At 40.3% G+C, this 14,153-nt stretch overlaps 1 protein-coding gene across 16 annotated transcripts in view; it reads right to left on the bottom strand.

Annotated features, from left to right (window-relative positions):
• dmd (dystrophin) overlaps positions 1-14,153 on the bottom strand; it is a 1,983,813-nt gene that overhangs the window by 130,509 nt on the left and 1,839,151 nt on the right. For 10 of the 16 annotated variants that reach the window (XM_072585000.1, XM_072584994.1, XM_072584999.1 and 7 more), the window contains one exon: positions 12,173-12,211. The exons of 3 other annotated variants lie outside the window; for them this stretch is intronic. In XM_072585000.1, the coding sequence (XP_072441101.1) occupies positions 12,173-12,211 (39 nt within the window). The remainder of the gene's footprint in view (positions 1-12,172; positions 12,212-14,153) is intronic. 3 more of the 16 variants (XM_072584995.1, XM_072585007.1, XM_072585008.1) reach the window with 1 other exon arrangement.

Below are 14,153 nucleotides of genomic sequence, written 5' to 3'. Positions count from 1 at the left end.
AAAATAGCAATATCCAAACATTTTTGCAATTTAGCCAAGCAAGCTTGAACCAAATTTATTTTTATTCAAATGAAGCCTTCTCTCTTTCAAGATTACAATGGTGCTGGAAAAGCACAGCAGGTCAGGCAGCATTCAAGGAACAGGAAAATCAATGTTTTGGGTAAAAGCCCTTCATCAGCCCTTTTCCTCAGCCATTCCTGATGAAGGGCTTTTGCCTGAAATGTTGATTTTCCTGCTCCTCGGATGCTGTGTGACCTGCTGTGCTTTTCCAGCATCACTCTAATCTTGAGTTTAATCTCCAGCAGCTGCAGTACCTACTTTCGCCTACTTCCCTCTTTCAAGTCCAGCACTGATTTTAGACTTTAACACTCATATTGATTGCGGTAGATTGACAAGATTAAACTCACCCATGTTACTTGCATTTGGCTGCTTCAAATCTCCAGTGACCAGCCATAGCAAAGTGCCAGTGCTGCTGTAACCAATCAGAGCCACAGTATTCCAATGTTGCAGTTTTCGGGCCAGGTGCCAATGTCCAATCAGTGATGAGCTGGAGTTTCTGAGCATGATATTGCACAAGCACAGAGGGGGCAGGCCTCACACAGGCCGCTTAACTTCCCGACATTAAAGGTGATACAGAGCAAACAGAGAATCGAGAAAATAAAAACTCTGCCTTGGCCAAGTTTGGTCTGTGGACCTGCTCCCTTCCAGGAATGCTTTTCTTTGGTCACTGGAGATTTTTGTCGATTCAGCTGGAGTCCCGAAGATTGCAGGAGTGTTGACAACCCAATCAGAACAGAAAAATGGGCTTTTCTAGGGGAGAAAAGTGGTTCTCAGCTATGTTTAGGATTTTAACTATATTGGTAATGAAAGGTTAAACAGCAACAACAGTGAGCAGTGCTCCTACAGTTCAGCCAATAACCTGTTCTGCAAATAGATCAGGAGGTTCAAGATTCACTTTTCAATTATATTGGCTGATCCCATCAAAGAAAGCAGAAGACAGGTTGCTATTATCTTCAATGCCCGTGAGCAGGGAGGATAAAAATTAGTCAGGGCATCAGTTCCTGATCACCTTTTTGTGACCTTTGAAGGAAAATGCATTTGAGTGTTTGGATGTCAGCTGAAACCAGGGTGAAACTGAGAATTGCATAATTTACTGATACTCCCATGTCAAAAAACACATCCCCTCTTAGATGAAATATTGATGGGAGACGGGGACTATGGACCATATTACAGCAATAGTCAATGCCTTCATAACAGGCATTCTGTAAAAAAATAATACTGAATTGCCACAACTCTTCCATCAGAACTATTTATGTCCTCGAGAGATGCCTCTCCCAAATTCCCTGGTGAGATGAGGTATTCACAAAGAACATTGGCCAAAAAAATCACCAGCCCTCAGCTCTACATTTCTGTTCATCAAATGATAGAAAACCTGGCCTGCAGGTGAATACTTTCCTGACCAGTGGTTCACACTTTTTACCAGGAGCAATAACTGAATAATTTGTTCATGCAGCAGCTGCTTTCGATATATCTACTGCTTTATTTACTCGATAAAGTAATTCAAATATCACTTGCTCCTCAGACCAGAGCAACATTATTTTAACGTTTTGTTGATTGTCTGTGGCAATCTGTGCTGAAAATATAATGGAACTGGTCGTTAAATATCTCAAAGGTACTACTTTAATCAGGACAAGGATGCTCAGCTCTGGTTCCTAAGGATTACAAACCCATTAAGAAATGACCATCAGGTTCACCGTGATATTTAATGCAAAATTCCTGAAATTTTCTGCCATGGTGATTACATCAAACTGGGATTTCAACACCGTCAGGCCCATAAAAGAAATTTGCATGGCAGTTTCGAAACACTTGGGAGCAGAGATGGAATTGAATGTCATCTCACTACATGCACACACAGCTCACTATAAAACATGGAATGAATTGTACAAACAGTGTAACACACACATTTTGCTGACTGCATTAGCAATTAATTCAATTTCCAATGATAAAATTTTAATTATTTATGAAAAGAAAATCTGTCAGGATATTTTCTTCTCGAATGCCCAGTCAGGCTGACGCAGCTTCAGTGCTGGTCACTGTTGCTAGGCGACAATCAGTTGCTCGAAAGGGAAGTCAGCTGAATTGTTCAGAGCAAGTTTCGGCAGAATATATATATAATTCTTCTTGACACAAGGAAGTTAGAAGTTGCAAATAGGTTTGAATTATATAAACAAAAATATTTTGGATAGCATTGGCTTCATTCCTCTCCTGAAGGTGCTGGCCAACCACCGATCGCCATACTGAAACAGTTATACAAGAGGAGCACATGAAATTTTTCCTCTTACTGATATCATGGTACGACCAGTCTGCCGGGAATCACTATCATGTCTCAAGATGACACAGGGTAAAAACAAGGACTGCAGATGCTGGAAACCAGATTCTAGATTAGAGTGGTGCTGAAAAAGCATAGCAGGTCAGGCAGCATCCAAGGAGCACGACAATCGACGTTTCGGGCAAAAGCCCTTCATCAGGAATAGAGGCAGAGTGCCTGCAGGGTGGAGAGATAAATGAGAGGAGGGTGGGGGTGGGGAGAAAGTAGCATAGAGTACAAAAGGTAAATGGGGGCGGGGATGGAGGTGATAGGTCAGGGAGGAGGGTGGGGGAAGGTAGCAAAGAGTACAATGGGTGAATGGGGGTGGGGATGAAGGTGATAGTCAGAAAGGAGGGTGGAGTGGATAGGTGGAAAGGAAGATGGGCAGGTAGGACAAGTCAAGATGACACAGTACAGCCCTTAGGACCACATCCACCTCGAATCCAGGATGGACAGGTTACCTTGTGGTATGTGTCACCTTTGCCAGCGTGCGATTTTGGGTAAGAATTGTTTGAGGTAGTTTGCTGCCAATGATCCTCATTGTGGTTAGTGATAGAGGCAATAAAGGTAGTATGTTGGGGTGGACAGGCTGTTGGGCAGGAAGCAGCGAATGGCAATAAGGGGTTATTTTTCAACTTGGCAACCTGTGACCAGTGGAGGTCCACAGGGATCAATGCTGCATCACAGCAGTTTAAAATATACATTCATGACATGCAGATGTACTGTAGTAAAATTTGCAGATGACTCAAAATTAGGTGGAAAGGCAAGTTGTGAGAGGGATGCAAACAATTTACCTAGAAATTTGGATAGCTTAGTAAATGGGCAAAAAGCTTGCAAGTGGAGTATAATGTACGAAAATATGAAGTTATTCATTTTGTAAAGAAGATCAAAAGAATAGAGCAATATTTAGATGGAAAAAAGCTGCAACACAAAGGGACTTGGGTGTATGTGTTCATGAAACACAAAGCTAGCACACGTGCAGCAGGTAATCGGGGGGACTAATGGAATGTAGGCCCTTATTTCAAGGCAGTTGGAGCATAAGAGTAGGGACGTTTTGCTGCAACTGTACAAGATGTTGGTGAGCACGGAAAGAAGTTTTGGTCCCCATATTTAAGGAAAATATCATTTCGTTGGAAACAGTTCAGAGCAAGTTCACTGGGATGATACTGGTATGGAGGGACTGTCCTCATAGCAAAGGTTAAACAGCTTGGCACTCTACTCACTGGAGTTTAAAAGAACGAGAGATGATCTCATTGAAACAAACAAGATTCTTGAGGGTCTTTACAGGGTAAATGCTAAGAGGATATTTCCCCTCCTGGAACAGTCTAGGCCCAGAAGGCATAGTCTCAGACTAAAGGGGCACCAGTTTAAAATGGAGATGAGGAGGAACTTCTTCGCTCAAAGGTTTGGGGAGTCTTTGTAATTCCTAACACTGATAGCTATTGGGGCAGAATCCTTGTGTATAATTAAAACAGAAATAGACATATTGTACATCAGCATGGGGAGTCAAGAGTTATGGGGAAAATAGGGGAAAATGGATGTGAGGAATATCAGATCAGTCTCGAGGTGCTGAATGGCCTCCATCTGATCCTATTTCTTATGATCATGTGGTTTTACAGGATGTAGCAATGTAGAGTCACTACAAAAGATGTACTGTACTGAGGGAACAATAATGTTTATTCCATGATAGCAGTAAATACAACAACATTTGGTCAGGCATAATTAGGAGGACCTTAGAGAGTCAGTACAGTTGGTACTACTCCTTATGAAAGCTGGAATAGAACTCCAGTCTCCACCCACAGGCTGAGAGAGTGGATCTGATGTAACAGCTGCATTAACTCCTTAAGAACTATTACTTTAGGCAACATTTTTCCCCAAACATTTTGCACAGAGTTAGCTCATTATACAAGAATGTCCCGAAGTATATTGCAGATAGAAATGCCCGATCTTCCCCAATGTCTGACTTCACAAATGCAATTCATACAGTCATAGAGGTGTACAGCACCGAAACAGACCCTTCAGTCCAACTTGTCCATGCTGACCAGATATCCGAAATTAATCTAGTCCCATTTTCCAGCACTTGGCCCATAATCCTCTAAACCCTTTCTATTCATACACGCATCCAGATGCCTTTTAAATGTTGTAATTGGACCAACCTCCACCACTTCCTCTGGCAGCTCATTCTGTACATGTACAACCCTCTGCATGTAAAGGTTGCCCCTCAGGTTCCTTTTAATTTTTTTCTCTCTCACCCTAAACCTATACCCTCTAGTTCTGGACTCCCCCACCCCAGGAAAAGACTTTGTCTATTTACCCTATTCATTTTCCTCATGATTTTATATATCTCTATAAGGTCACCCCTCAGCCTGTGATGATCCAGGGAAAACAGCCCCAGCCTATTCAGCCTCTCCCTATAGCTCAAATTCTCTAACCCTGGCAAAATCCTTGTGAATCTTTTCCAAACCCTTTCAAGTTTCACAACATCCTTCCAAGAGACAAGAATTCCACACAATATTCCAAAAGCGGCCTAATCAATATTCTGTAGAGCCACAACATGACCTGCCAATTCCTATACTCAATGTTCTGTGCGAGTAATCTTGATGTTTCATACTTTTCTCATTCTGCATTCTCTTAAGACTGGGAACGATAGCAGGTTTCTTGCTTGAGGACTGTTGACCTCGATTCTGATCTATGGATGATTTCGCTGTTGGAGAATCTTTTATCCCTTGGCTATTCTTTATACAGGACATTGTTCTCTGTTGACCTTGTTCATTAGTCCATTATATTATCTACAAAACACTTAATCTTCTGAAATTCCTTGGCAGAGGAACTCTTCCTCACTCAACTAGTTGCCTTGAAATATCCTAATAAAAGCAAAGTACTGTCACTGTTGGCAACAAGTCAAATTGGACAGAAAATGTTAACTCTAGTTCACTCTGCACAGATGCTACTAGCCTTGCTGAGTTCCTCTAGCACTTAGTGTTTTAATATGTCCTTCCAAAACATCCACTGGTTATCCTTTAATCTTGCAACTTTCCATCAAGGAGACAACTGCTCTGTTGAAACAAATAATTTATTTGCTGTGTTATCTTGGTTTTCTAAGGTGTTGCAATTTTTTTTCTGATTGTAAGAGATGGTCTCTTTATGAAGAAGCCTTGATGCCTAGGTCAGGCAATCTCTTCTTCTTGCAAAGAGGTTCTTCTGCAGCTGTACAGGGCCCTGGTGAGACCACACCAGGAGTACTGTGTGCAGTTCTGGTCTCCAAATTTGAGGAAAGACATTCTGGCTATTGAGGGAGTGCAGCATAGGTTCACGAGGTCAATTCCTGGAATGGCGGGACTACCTTATGCTGAAAGACTGGAGTGACTGGGCTTGTATACCTATGAGTTTAGAAGACTGAGAGGGGATCTGATTGAGACATATAAGATTATTAAAGGATTGGACGCTCTGGAGGCAGGAAACATGTTTCTGCTGATGGGTGAGTGCCGAACCAGAGGACACAGCTTAAAAATACGAGGTAGACCATTTAGGACAGAGATGAGGAGAAACTTCTTCACCCAGAGAGTGGTGGCTGTGTGGAATGTTCTGCCCCAGAGGGCAGTGGAGGCCCAGTCTCTGGGTTCATTTAAGAAAGAGTTGGATATAGCTCTCAAGGATTGTGTAATCAAGGGTTATGGAGATAAGGCAGGAACAGGATACTAATTAAGGATCATCAGCCACGATCATATTGAATGGTGGTGCAGGCTCGAAGGGCAGAATGGCCTACTCCTGCACCTATTGTCTATTGTCCATTTTCTATTGCCCAGGTCCTGAATCCATGGACATTATTCTGCCTTATATAAAGACTCTCTCCATAGAGTTATATAAAGATTCTCTCCATAGAGTAGTTGATCAGGCTGGATGTCTTCAATCATCCATCGTTGTTGTTTGACTAGTGAAGTAAACCTTTTTAGAATCTTAGTCGTGTTACTGAAAGATTGCTGTTCACTCAGCACTATTACTATCACTGGAATTGACTTCTGCTTCACCAATTTGTTCAGCAGGCTGTTCTGCTGCCTGGTCACCTTCAGTTAAGGATTTAACAATGAGTTCAGGCAGGTTGCACTGCTCATTCTTGTTCTCAGTATTTGTTTTTCTGGTAAACTTTGCTAGGTTTTATCTCCCGATCTGTCAGCAGCAATAACAGGAGTGCTTTCAAACAGAACAATCCTGTGCAATCGCAGATTTCACAATGAGATATGAGATCTTCAATCTTTTTTGAGATCTTTGGACACCAAACCACTAACAGAGCCTTGACTATGCACCTGGCAATATCTATGCAGCCCATAGGGAATTCACCAATGATTATGAGATGTTGTTAGTGCTCAAAGTATATGTTGTTGGCTAATTCAATTTGTCCTGGCCATTGTCCAACACAATACTGACAAATGGTGGCACTCTTGTTCTTGTCAAGTTTGGTTGAATCTCTCTTGGCTTTCTGGTCATTATTTCTTCTTGCCTTTCAGAAATGTTTCTTTTCTGTCATCATAAGTAATCTCTGTAGACTATATCCGTTTTGCATTCTATTGCGAGTCTAGCAAGCCCAATTAATCTTTTTTTGATTGTTCTTGATCAGTTAGTCAACTCTCTCATGCTCCTTGTGTTGCAGTGTGCCTTGTAGCATACCTATGCTTTGGACAGTCATTCCACCTTAGCCACGTGGTCTCATTTCTGTAGTGGTTTCCAACCTTTGCAGTATCAAGGCACAGAACAATTCCATGGCAGACCTTCTCATGCGCATGCACAGTGATTTATGTCTGAGCATGTGGATGGTTAAACCTCCGCGTATATGCAGTATTGGAAGTCCATGCATGTGCGGTTCCAGAAGATAACACACTTGCAGTCAACAGGGGCAGCTCACACCAGTAGATACTGCCTTCAATAGCAGCCATTGAGGTTCTGAAGTAGATTGGTAGTATGGTCAAGGCCTCAAAACTCAGGGAAAGTGGTGGTACTTCCCAAAATTTTCATGGTACAATTCTCACCTTGTCATAGTACACTGGTTTAAAAAACCATTGCTGTAGACTGTAATTTCTGCTTCTTCAGCAGAGGTAACTGGCCTATTAGGATAGTTACCTTGGCACTCTTATCCACTTTAAATGTAACCAATGCATGTCCTTTGACAAAATGCTCAATGTGCTGATGCATCTTCTTATTATAAAGTTGTTATAAATCTAAAGCATTTCAATATTGTTTGTACTCTGCTGTTCCTTAAATGTGTATTTTTGCCTCTCATTCGCAAATGCTGCATAAAAATTCTCTTCCACAGAGATTCAAAAATTCTGTAATATGACAGTGCGGCAAGTTTTTTCTGTTAGTATTTTTAAAGGTTATTTTGTGTTAAAATGTTTTAAATTATTCAATAAATCTTTAAATTACATTAACTGCATGTTCTGTTATGATTTACTACTTTCAAACATTTTAAATCTGTTTCTTTGTCATCTTGACACTACTTTCAGGGATTCCTGCCTTTGTCAAGACTTCCTTGTCTTTTTAAACTATCAAAATGATGGCTATCCACATATTTCAGGGCTTTTCTGGTCTTCTACAGCTAAGATAGATTTTTCTTGATTCATCCCTAGTAAAATAGACATTTTCCTGTCTTTCATGATTTAAAACTCCAAGCCCTTCATTCTACACTAATTTTTAAAATAAACATCTCCAGCTGTGGCCTTCAAAACTTTTCTCGCTAAAATCACGGTTTATTTACTGAGTCCGAGTCCTTTTAAATCTTCCAGACTTTCCATCCTTTGCTCGACTCTTTCACTACATTGTGTAAATTTTTTTGTTTTTCAGCTATTGCACTTTGCAGTTTTCCTGATTTTGTAGCTCTGATCTAAATTTCTCTTCCAGGACATGCACTGTTCTTTGCCGTTGCACCTGTAAAGCACAAAGTTGGTGGTGGCAATGCTCCTTGTGAGAGGCAAGGATTCTCTTTTTGGCCTTTTATTAATTTTCATAAAGTTGTTCCCTTTTCCTGTGGCGAACTCCAATGTTAACTCCAAGAGCATTCAGTTGCTCCTTACAGAGTCTCCTTTGCTGAAAGCTTTATATTTTCTAAGTGTAGGTAGCTTTGGTCTCTTTTACTAGCCTACACTCTTGCTCCTTATCAACCTCTAAATGAACTTCTGCCTTTGGACTGCTGCATGTACCTTTGCGTCGCTTCTATGGCTGTTGCTGTTGCTCTCTTTCAGGAATTGTGTAATCTGCTGCTGTCTGACCCTCCTGACAAAGTTTGCTCTATAGGTGGTAAATTTATTTGCTTCAATATTTATTCTTTTCTTCTGGATTTACTCTTTGTGATAGAGGTCAGATCTGCTGGCCGCAATCATGTGGTATTTTCCCAAATGTCCGCTCCTAGTCCCTCTACCGGTATTGAGTGAGGGTTGTTTTGAGTTAATTTGCTGCCACCTGTCCTCCATTGTCTTTTGTTCACTTTAGGCCTATTTGTAGTGAGTGGAAGATTTATTGCATTACATCAATAAGTACAACTACTTTTGGACAGGCATAATTACTAGGACCATAAGGAACTGAGGCACATACACCTTCACTTCAGAGTATTTGGCAAACAGTTCTAAATACAAGCAATTGGAAATTGAATAGAAAAATACAATTCATTTGAGTTGGACTTTCATGAATCTTTTGGGTTTTAGTTTGGTATGTTAATTTATTTTAAACAAGAAAATCACCATGACAGACAGTGAGAAGCATTTCTTTACCATTATTCAACATGTCTCAATTTTGTAATTTGTCAGTGACAAAATTTCATTGAAAATTATTTTTTGCTGACAGAACAATGGAAATCTGGCTTTGATCCAGAGCAGCCATCCCATTTCTATTCACAAATCAATGAAATATTATCCTCAAACTGACTCTTTTCACAAAGGTTTAAAGTTATTAACATTTAAATTTATTAATGTTTAATAAAAATTCATTCAATCTCTCAAGTAATCACTGTAGTGTCTCCCTGCCTTTTCTGTGATTAGAATATCAAATCAAGGCTATGGAAATGAAGTCCCAAAGTAGATTTCTGCCTGGAACCTCCAACCTTGCTGCTGAACTGTCTGACATATTTCCCTTTTAGACATTTGATGCCACTGAAACCTGACTGCACTGACGGCATTATTTCAGCATCCTTCTTGTATTCCTAAATTGGAAACTAATGGAGTGACTGTGGGTGGAAAGGGGAAGGTATGGAATTCAAAGTGAAGTCAAGTGTAGAGAAGGGGCAGAAAAATGATACCAAAACCTTGCGTATTAAATAGGTAAGAATAAGTATCAGAATTTGTACTTGTGCCCTCTAAATGGTGGAGGTGGACAGGGACTAGATTAGATTACTCACAGTGTGGAAAACAAATAGTGCTTCCCAGTCTGAGATCAATAAACGTTTGATAAGTAGAATCATAGAGATATACAGCACTGAAACAGACCCTTCGGTCTAACCCGTCCATGCCTAGATAACCCAACCCAATCTAGTCCCACCTGCCAGCACCCAACCCATATCCCTCCAAACCTTTCCTATTCATATACCCATCCAAATGCCTTTTAAATGTTGTAATTATACCAGCCTCCACCACTTCCTCTGGCAGCTCATTCCATACACGCACCACCCTCTGTGTGAAAAGGTTTTTCCTTAGATCTCTTTTATATCTTTCCCCAGTCACCCTAAACCTATGCCCTCTAGTTCTGGACGCCCCCACCTCAGGGAAAAGACGGTGTCTATTTATCCTAACCATGCCCTTCAAGTAAGATGATTACTTATAATAATGATAGTAATAATAATAATAACGGAGGTTAACAAAGCAGAGTTAATGCTTTGGTTCTGAAGAAGGATTACTGGATTCAAAACATTAACTGATTTCTTTCCACAGATGCTGCTAGATTTGCTGAATTTCTCCAGCAATTTCTGTTTCAGTTTCGATTTCCAGTATCCACAGCTCTTTGTTTTACTGAAGATCAATGTTAGTTTTGCATTGACTCTCATTTTCAGTGCGCTCAGCTACCTGTTAGACTATCATGATTTAAAAAATTAGATTTAATCACTCGTTCTTGATAGTATTCATTTAGATTTAGATTAGATTAGATTACTTACAGTGTGGATACAGGCCCTTCGACCCAACAAGTCCACACTGACCCGCCGAAGCGCAACCCACCAATTCCCCTACATTTACCCCTTTACCTAACACTACAGGCAATTTAGCATGGCCAATTCACCTGACCTGCACGTCTTTGGACTGTGGGAGGAAACCGGAGCACCCGGAGGAAACCCACGCAGACACAGGGAGAACGTGCAAACTCCACACAGTCAGTCGCCTGAGTCGGGAATTGAACCCGGGTCCTTGGCGCTGTGAGGCAGCAGTGCTAACCACTGTGCCACCGTGCCGCCCTAACCACCGTTCCTTCCGTTACTTCCTCCTGCTTTGGCAAATAGGGCAAAAATATTTGGGTGAGAGGGCAAATCTATCTGGAGAAGTAGGAACAGTGTTGGTGAAAAACTGCCTGACCACATGTCTGGAGGAATGCTAGTTTTGGGAGTTCACAATTTAAAAACTGTTATTAGATTTGGCTAAATCATCAGAAGGTAAATATAAAGTCACCATAGTCCTACCGGCCAATAGTTCTGCTCTCTCATTATAGAGAGAGAGAGAGAGAGAGAGATGATTGGTGGTGTCACTCTGAATCACAAATCAGCCATCCAGCTACCCAAGCTAACCAATCCCCAAAGAAATGGTGAACTGCGCTAAGGAAAAGTAATGCTGCTTTGAACAACTGAAGAATTTACCAGCATATTGTGATGCCAACTCTGACTGCAGCTTGGTAATAAAGTGCATTGCCCTCTGTTGCCATGCCATAATGAGAGTTGATCACCATCATTTCCCATTTTGAGATGTAAGGAAATGGCATTTAGATTGTAGGCCATGTTTGCTTCTCTACAGAATTTAATGCTAAACAGCATTATTTTCACCATCAAGCCATCTTGCAAATGAAGCATGCTGATGCATTCTGAAAAATATTATAAAGTTGCATGCGTCTCTGTCATCCAAATCAAGATGAGTCAAAATCTCCTCCAATTAATCATTGGAATAATCAAAACTTTTGCCTTTAGCTTCTGGCACAAATTCTGCTCTCTAAGCCTCAATACCAGATCTCTCCATGGCACTGTTTGAAATTAATCAGATTGTTCACATACTTGGCATCTTATTTGACCTTGAGCTGAACTTCTGACCCCACATGTCTTGGACATGAAAGACTTAATATAAATGGCAAGTCATTGTTCCTAAGAGTTTAAAAAAAACTAAAGACAGTTTCCTGAAGATGGTACACTGTTAAACTGGTATTTTTCAAAAACATACTGTACTTTAAAGCTACAAAGGATTAAAAGGCAGAGAAAATATTCACAATAAGAAAAAAGGTAGAACTGTTTTTCTGTGCATTGCAGATCAATTAATTCATAATCTCCATCATTCCTTGAACCACATAGACCTCTATTTATAAGATAAAGTCATTTTGCACTCATACTTACGCAGGTACAGTCAATCACAGGTCAGGGAAGGTTCAATTTGTCACAAAAAAGCATGCTCATATCAAGGATTCTTGTCAGAAAGACACTTTTCCACAATTACTAATTGATCCCAGAGCCAACACAGGGACAAATTGCTTCTAAACCACATGCTTTTAAGTGTAAAAAGCTATAAAGCATGGCAGGGTAACTTTCTAAAAACTACAAGCAAAATCTATTAGACAACAAGCAATTAGATATCTCACTCTGATGACCTTAGTTTACTTCCGATCACAGTCTTTGCACTGTAATAAAAAAACAAGACTTGCTTAGAAGAATGATACACTGGTATTAGGAAATAAGTGCCATGAAAAGAGTAAAGAAAATGTATGTGTCTAATTAACTTCTAATGTGGCAGCCTGAATTCCCAGGACAACTTTGTCAGTCAACATTTAAATTTTGTGCCTCCTTAATTTAACAGCAACCTGAATGGATTTGCTCGATTTCTGACTTTTAGTTGCATTTGTGATGTAGAATCATTCCAGTCTCATTTATATGTTTGGTTAAATGCAATATGACAAATAAAATGTGTCCCATCAAATGAATTCAGTGTAATAGGTGTGGGTTTTACACATGCATTTTTAGAAATCTTTTATAAAAAGTCAGCATCACTGCGAAGGCCAGCATTTACTGCCCAGCCCTAATTGCCCTTGAATTGGGTAGTTTGCTAAACCATTTCAGACTCAACCAGATTGCTGTTGATCTGGAATCACATGCAGACCAGACTAGGAGAGGATGGCAGATATCCTTTCTTAAAGGACATTAGTGAACCAAATGAGCAAATAGAAGAAAAACAAAATGATGTTTTCATGGTAACTATTACTGAAACAAGCTTTTAATTCCAGATTTTGTTAATTTAAATTACACCAACTGCCATAGTATGATTTGACCCCATGTCACCATATGAATCTCTGGATTACTAGTTTGGTGACATTTAACACTATACTGCCATTTTTCCTGAAAAGTTACACGTGTTTCATGTGTCTTTCTTCTTTGCAAAGAGACCCAGTAAAATTGGGCTTCTTGTATGCTGGCCTTAGTGAAACTGCCAAGTTTACTTTAGTCCCAAGCATTGGGCACTGTAGCAACTACAGACCCAACAGAAAATCAGCTTCAGTCCATTTGGATATTCAAGTCATAAAAACAGTTTGATAATGATTTGAGTGCTTCACTTTGGGAAAAGAAGTGTTAAGATATGAGAGATGGAGTTTGTGTGTCTCCTCAGTAGTTTAGTTGCAGTGTGTCTGGTTCGCTAGCTATCCAAAGGGAGAGCGTGTATCTGATTGTCTCGATGCAATCTCTGTGCACGCTTCTCTGATGATCTAGATACATCTAATATGTATGTGATTGAGTCCCTTCTTGCCTCGTTGCAGAAGGTAGGTGCAGTTTTTAAAAAATAATTTATGGACATTGGCTTGGTCAACATTTATTGCCCCTCCAAAATTATCCTTGAAAAAGTGGTGATGAACTGCCTTCTTGACCAGTCTAGTCCTTGAAGTTAGATACTCCTCAGTGCCATTAGACAGGAAGCTCCAGCATTTTGATTCAGTGACAGTGAAGATGAGGCAATACAGTTTCAAATCAAAATGGTGTATGGCTTAGTGGAGAAATTGCAGGAGGCAGTGCTCCCCCATGTATCTGTTGCCCTTGTAATATGGGTCATTAATTTGGAAGGTGATATTGAGGGTGACTTGGTGAGTGTCTGCAGTTCATCTTTCAAATGATTCATACTACTGCCACTAAGCTTCAATGGTGGAAGAACTGCATGTTCCAAATAATGGACCTGATGCCAAATAAGTGGGCTGTTTTGTCCAGGATGGTGTCAAATTTCTCAAGTGTTGTTGGAGCTACATTCATTCTCAGACAGTATTCCAGCACACTTTTCAATCGTACCTGGATTTTAAGATGGATAGACTTTAATAAGTTAATAGGTGAGTTACTTATTGCAGAATTCTTAGCACCAGCCAGCTCTCATATTTACGTAGCTAGTCCAGTTCAGTTTCTGATCAATTGTACTGCCCAAGATATCAATCGTAGGGGATGCAGGCATGGTAATACCATTGAATGCCAAGAGAGAAAAAAAATTAGATTTTCTTTTATTGGAGAAAGTTATCACATCTGTATGCACGACTGAGTCTGTGACTGTCCAGACGCAATGTGAGATCAACAATTATGTTGCTGTTGTAT

This window comes from Chiloscyllium punctatum, chromosome 15, assembly GCF_047496795.1.
Source record: "Chiloscyllium punctatum isolate Juve2018m chromosome 15, sChiPun1.3, whole genome shotgun sequence".
Lineage (NCBI taxonomy): Eukaryota > Metazoa > Chordata > Chondrichthyes > Orectolobiformes > Hemiscylliidae > Chiloscyllium > Chiloscyllium punctatum.
Note: the sequence above shows the minus strand (reverse complement) of the source record. Positions and strands in the feature narration are given on the sequence as shown.